The sequence below is a fragment of the Gavialis gangeticus genome, unplaced genomic scaffold (genome assembly GCF_001723915.1).
Source record: "Gavialis gangeticus isolate Ggan-Ray unplaced genomic scaffold, GavGan_comp1, whole genome shotgun sequence".
NCBI classification, from domain to species: domain Eukaryota; kingdom Metazoa; phylum Chordata; order Crocodylia; family Gavialidae; genus Gavialis; species Gavialis gangeticus.
The window spans coordinates 59,459,457-59,466,542 of record NW_017729025.1 but is presented as its reverse complement, the minus strand read 5'-3'; the positions used below and the strand labels follow the sequence as shown (position 1 = coordinate 59,466,542).

The window sequence follows — 7,086 nt, the reverse complement described above, 5'->3', positions numbered from 1 at the left end:
CAGCATTGAATCTTCAGCTTCAGATTCGGCCAAATCGAATTGGGGACAGTGATCCAAATCAACAAATCGAATCTCTGTCCCCGATTCAGGCTGAATCCAAATCGAATACAGCCTACTTTGCACACCGCTACCAGCTACCTCTTCCAATTCTCACTTTCCAATGTGTTTTAAAAGTAGTTTAGCAGGAATGTATATGGTCACTATCATAAATACCTGGCACTAGCAATTTCTTCATTTGTAACACTATACATGAAGATTTAAAAATGCAAAAACATAGAAAAACTGAATAGCCAGGAACCCTAGACTATACACATTTCTATTTTTGCTCAGTAAGTTACAACAGGAATTTTAAGACAATATTTTCAAAACTGGTTCACCATTTATATGCACAAAACCAAACGTTTATATTCATCAGATAGGAAAATGTGTGCATGGGAGGAAAGGGTAGCTGGCAAAAATTACCAGTTTGTTAATACCAGTTTTAGTGTTGAACTATCATTGTAAAACATGGCCACATGTATCAGGTCTCATTATTTACTACAATTAATTAAAGCAATATGCTATTTTTAAAGCAATATGCCATTTTCTACTTTCAAAACAAAGTATTACTTCAGAGGGTGAATATAATAAGCAAATCTAACTATGGGCAGCTTCTACAAGATCTTATTTTGCTGTTCCATGGAAACCATATTTCATAAAAACATATTTAACACCTTCAGATGACCTCTAACCAGAAATGCATTATGCTATTCAAATTCTGTCACATGCAGTAAAAAAATAAGTAAATAAAAATGCCATTAAAAGGAGAAGTTATCTTACTTGGACAAGTTCTAGCATTTTATTTTCTGACAGCTCCCAATTTGGACATCTTCCAATGTCAATAAAACTTGTTCAAGCAGAACCTTACCTGGTTTTCACAACATCAAGTGGATGCATCAGGCAAATTTCTACAAGACCTGTAAGATGATAAAGAAGAGAGGCCTTGTAAATATTTGTGCAAAGAGCAGTTTATGTTTCACTGACTGCAATGGTTTTCTAAGTCTGACTGTTATAAAAGAAAGCTGTGTACAATTAAGAAAACTGAACTGAAGGCTGCCAGTAAATTACAAAAACATGTACAATATAGTAAAGATACTCTTATTAAGTGTAGCTTATTTGGCTTTTGGGGGGGGAATATTTAAGAAAATGTACGCTCTTTATTCTCAAATTTCTAAATGGATTAATCTTGAATTGCTACTCTATAGCTAGAAAAGATACACAAAAAATTGTAAGAGTCAAGAATTATTAGTAGAATCAATGTCTTGATGTATTACTCTCAGACCAAAATTATTGTCTGGCAATAGTTTTAATTATTTGTAAAATGCAAAATATGTATTAAATTATTTTTTCTGCCCCATTTGAGCAACATAATGGAGCATTTAGATTAGACAGCAGAGCAGAGATATTGTTAGCAGTCAGCACATATAAAGGGACATATAAGCTTATGTGGAGAAGAAAGCTAGTTTCAGCTCAGCAGGGGCCCACATAGTCATTCATGAGCTGATGCAATTATTGACTCTTAAAGTGCACTATTATTTTCTACATGTTGTGTTGTACTTTACTCTTCTAACACACTTCAGAGATCCTTAGCATCTGCTGGCCTTTTTTTAAGTTCAACTATTCCCTGCCCATTTATATGTGCACCTCCATTCCACACACACTAAGAAAGCAGAAACAATAATGTAAAAAGGAAAAAGAAAATCAGGCAAGAAACCACCATACTGATCTGATCATAGTAAAAGTGCATTGTTGAAATTTGAGATGTGTCAGCCTGGGGGGGTTGATAACAAACTACACAGTGCAAAATCTGTTTTAAAATTAAAAATATATATATAGCTAGAGGGGTGGGAGTGGGCAGGGGGAGAAGGAGAAGAAGTGCATTTATGTGTGCAATATAAAGACTACCACTGATGTCACCACATGGCTGAAAAGTCAAGCCCACAGGAGTCAGAATACTCAAACACAGAGCTTTTTGCAGCAATGGGAAATCTGTTGCATTATCACATCAACAGATACCTGTGCCAGTGCATAGGTTTCCCTGTATACAGCAGAGATCCTCAAGGATCTAAGTTTTTATCCATCATTGGCCATGTACAGACATTCAGTTTCTCCTGAGAGAGTCAGTGCTCTTCCAAGAGAAACCACAAGTGTACAGATATCCAATATTTTTCTTCCAGAGCAAAAATGGTCACTCTGGGAGAAAAATAGCCCAGAAACAACCATGGCTAAAACACTCCTAGGAGAGTGGATCTCTGTACATGTTCTCTTCTGAGAGAAGTCAAAGCACAATTCTCCAGCATCCCTGGCTGTTTTGCTCCCACCACACCCCAGGGACACAAAGCATTGCTTACTGGACTGGACTGCTCCAGCCAAGCAGGCAACAGAACGCACCCCTTTAACGTTGTTCCACAAGGAGGGAGCCTGCAGAGCATGCTGAGATGTGTAAATAGGGTTTCTCTGGCTTTACAGGATCAGCACTACAAGCTTTCTGCTCTTCAGGGGCTCAGTACCTGTCCAGGCATCCCCAGGTAACTTTTTTCTACCAGAAGAACAAACCCAGGAGAATTCTCCTAGATCACTTGAACATGTATACGCAGCCAGTCACTCTAAAAACTGTTTTGTTTTTTTTAACTTCAAACATTTCTAATGACTAAATTACAAAATTTCAAGCAGGAGGAAAAGTCTATTTTTTCACATTTACAAAAGAAAAAAATGGACAAAAAATTAAAATATTTTACAGCTAATAAACTAGATTTTGTGGAGATGTTTGATGTTTATTAGATTCTTTTGCAAAAAGCTGCATGTTTTATATTATTCTAGGGCTGTCAAATGATTTAAAAAATTGATGTCAATTAGTTCTGTGGTTAAAAAATAGTTGCAATTAATTGAAATTAGTTGCAATATTTTAATCACACAGCTAAAAACTCAAAATTATGTTCAGAAAAACTCAAAATTATGCAAAATTATACAAGTACTTTGTATGGTTGGGGGTGTGTGTGTGGGGGGGTTTGGAGCCCAGGGAGGGAGTTCCCCGCATACCCTTGCAGGGTGCAGGGTAGTGTGGTTCAGGAGTGAGGGACAGAAGCAGGGCTGGGGATGGGGCTGTGGCTTGGGCATATCACTGCCCCCCCCCAATCATATTACCCCCCCACACCTGGTGTCCTCTTTTTTGAAACTTTTGAAACTGGAAATATGGTAACCCTACAGAAATGGAACCCGGCAGCATGTAGACCAGTACCCAGCAGTAAAGTCTGTGGAGGGGAAGGGGTAGGGAGAGAGGGAAGGGGATGGGCAGATGAAGGCTCTCACAGTGAGGGAGGGAGTGCGGCAGGGGCTGGGGTGGGGGCAGAGGCTGAGGTGGTCATGGGAGGGAGCTGCAGGAGGCTCATCCAGGGCTGCAGGGGGTGTGGCTCTCCATTGCTCAGTGACATACTGATGGGGGGGCAGTACGGGACCATGGCCCCTGGGCACCGGCCTCAGAGGGGGGTGCCAGCTGGAGAGCCTCCTGCATTTTGTGTGTGATCCACCCTCCTGCCCAGCAGGTTGTGACTCTCTTTGGCCATTCCAGCTGAAAATTCTGGCTGCCGCCCTCCCCCCGCAGCTGGTGTGCCATGCTGCTAATTCCCTCATGGAAGTGCCATGGGGCGGGAGGCGGGGTTTCACACAGGATGATTTGCCTCAGGCCTCGCACTCTGCTTGGATCATCCCAGGGTGGGGGTTGCAAATGTAGGCACTAGCCAGGTACTGGAGACCCACAGGAAACGACCGCTGCTGCTGCACATACCCCTGAGGGAAGCATAGGGTGCAATAATGTGCATGGGGTGGAGGCAGGATGCCTGCTGCAGGCTGGGACTCTACACCCTGCTGCCTTTGCCCCAGGAGCCATGTGCTGGCCATGCGTCCCCTGCCCACGCAGTGGTGGGAGGCACAACATGGCATCACACAGCTCCTGGGGCAAAGCCAGCAGGGCACAGAGCCCCAGCCCACAGTGGACAGCCTTCCTCTGCCCTGTGCACAAATCCAGGGAGCACATGATCCCTATGCCCCCCTCGGTGGTGCACACAGTGGTTGGGAACTGCACTCCCCCCTGCGCCCCTGGATGAGCTGTCCATGACTCCATGACCTACCCCAGCCCTGGGGTCCCATTCACCCAAGCCCATGCTCCTGCTCCACTCCTTCCCTCACTGTAGGGAACCTGATCTGCCCCTTCCTGCTCCCTCCCTCTCTTCCCATACCTTCCCCTCCACAGACTTATCTGTTGGGTGCTGCTCTACATGCAGTTGGGCTGCATTCCTGGCCATGTGCATGCTGGGGCTGCTCATGTGTGTCTGTGTCTGTGCTTGCAACCCCTCCCTCACCTGCTTGATGCAGAAGCCTGGAGCCTGTGCTCGGGCTGCCCTGTGGTCATCTGCACTGCCACTGCTACCCCAATGGGCAACCTGGAGACTTCACTGATGGCAGCAGAGTGAGGCAAGAACCAATTAATGCATTAATTGTACATGTTAATGGCAATCAATTGAGAGTCCTAATACTTTTGTTTAAATAGAGCAATTGCTCTCTGTTTGGATATACAACACTATTTGCTGTAATCCTGTAGCATAAACTTTTTCACAAACTTATCACTAAACAAAATAACTCAGAGCACCTGTCTTATACATTGCTGTTAAGATATCTAAATTCCTATACCTACATCAATTTTTTGGACACACTGGGTGCATCTACATGTGCATCCAACTGTGCACTTGTTACTTGCTTTAGCTAAATGACTGCACAGTAACTACCATTACTATGCTGAGGTAGCATCTTGTGTAGATGCGCTCACTGAGAAAACAAAGCTTCATCACCTCTCAAGTATTATAATATTTGCAAAGTTTATAGAATGTACAGCACTAATTAGAGAGCCTTTTATTCCAAACCCATCACTACTGCCTCCAAATACTTTTGTTAATATTCTGTTATTATTTTACTTCCCTTCCCTGCCTTTTCAGGAGTGTAGAAAAGGGAGTAAATCTATAGAGAAAAATCCTAGAATATTAATATATACTGCAGGGACATGCATTTAGAGTAAAAGCAGTTTAATAGTGTTTTAAATCATAATTTTCCAGAAAGAAAGAATTGCACTGTTATCATTCCTAAATAGGTTAGCTCATTTTGATTCTATATTTCACTCCCATACTTACTGTAATTCTCATAGCTCATGTAAGGCTTGTATTTTACTGAAATAAGGACTAAATCACACATCAGACAGGGAAACATAGAACCCAAGTTTTTGTTTCCTGAATCTGTCCCAAAACATATAAATTTCTCCACAGCTGCCAACAGGTGCTTTACAAGTGGAACTGCAGTGGAGTGTTCCAGCATTGGCAGGGGGCATGGTCTGCAAATTTTCCTGTCTAACATTTCCCCAAAGTTTTTGATCTTCCAATTCCATCTTGTTCTGGCAACAAAAATGAGTGGTAGGGGGCCAAGCTTGGGGCCAGGGATTTGTTCCCCTATTCTGTTTTTGTAGCATTAATGTCCATTTTGGGAGAAAACTGTACAGTGCCAGAATTCAACTCTAATTTCTTGGTCCTCATAGGACAATTTTTAATTCAGGCATTTTTCCAGCAATTGAGTCACATGAATTCCAAGTTCTTTGGCATGAAATATGTTTTGATAACTTCAAGATTCTATTAGCTATCTGCCTTTCTCAAAGGATAAAAATCTTTCCTTTGTTCTCACCAGTCAATTATGTTCTAGGTTTTAAACAGTGCATAGTTACTCAATTTTACCAGACAGCTCTCTGGAAAATATCTAGGGATTGTAACATAGTTTTCTAAAATGCACCACAAAGAGCAAACTGTGCAAGATACTAATGGAACAGCTACAAACACAAGTTATATTTTTCCATCTACTATAGTAGTCATGCAAATCGTTACAACATCCTACTTGATAGCCTGCCCAGAAAGTGTGGTGGCCCTACTACATTACAAGCAATCTGAGATGCACACAGGAAAATAAAATATATTGCACCTCAGCTAATGTGCATCAACTTTGTGACAAAGTCCATTAGCATTTGTATTAATAAATAATATGAAGTATCTAATTTTGCAACCCCATGATTCAATGTAACCTATTTTGTCACAGGGCTATTTATCAATTCAGTATTTATAACATGGTACTTTTAATAGGACCAGAGACACATATTATTCAAAATTATACCCTGACTGTGTCTTTTGGTGATATCAGGCATGAAGGAACTCAGGTTCTACTTGGCCATCGCTCTTATTACTGAACAGAAGATAATCTAGACACCTACTATGTAAGCCATATTCTACTGATATTTTTAAACTTTGGCAGTCTGGATTCTATTCCAACTCTTTTTTCCAGAATATTTTTTCTTGTTTTTTCTACTAAGAACTGTTTTGCATTGTGGAAGAACATATTTCATATCCTCCCACTTTGGTCTTTAAAAAGTTTTGCAATTAATAGTTAAAATTAGTAAGCCACATACATCAACAGCAATATATCTCTCCAATGCATGTGATTGCTAAATATCTTGGTTAGCTGAATTTCCTTGGTCTTTGTCCTTGTGCTTTAAAATACACCTAAGTTTTGCACCAAGAGCTGCTAGTAATACACAGATTCTACATAGTTGTTTTCTGTGTAAGGGGGGATGGGAACGCTGAGTGTCTAAAGCTATATCCCAGTTGGCAACATAATCTTCTTAATAATGTCAGATTTATGTACAAATACCTATTTCCCAATGCTACACAGCTGAAACTTCATTAATGCAGAACAATATCCATCATAACCCTTGAGTAGAGCTAAAAAGTAGTAAGTCTGCCATAGAGCTAATATAGGTAGTTACATTGTATTCATTAAAATAGATTTATTCTGATTTGCTCTTCCTCATGGGATTCTGATGTTGCATTCTGCAATACCGTATCATCTGTGACCTGGACAGTATGTGTGAGTTAGAAGTGATGCACATCAGTATTAGTTATCATAAACCTCTGGAATTGCTGCATCATAGGATTTCTGTGCATTGCACCCAGAAAGTTTGTT

The 7,086-nt window shown here is 40.9% G+C and overlaps 1 protein-coding gene across 2 annotated transcripts in view; it reads right to left on the bottom strand.

Moving 5' to 3' along the window:
- SLC25A21 (solute carrier family 25 member 21) overlaps positions 1–7,086 on the bottom strand; it is a 530,971-nt gene that overhangs the window by 190,682 nt on the left and 333,203 nt on the right. For both annotated transcript variants that reach the window (XM_019518868.1, XM_019518869.1), the window contains exon 2: positions 908–956. In XM_019518868.1, the coding sequence (XP_019374413.1) occupies positions 908–956 (49 nt within the window). The remainder of the gene's footprint in view (positions 1–907; positions 957–7,086) is intronic.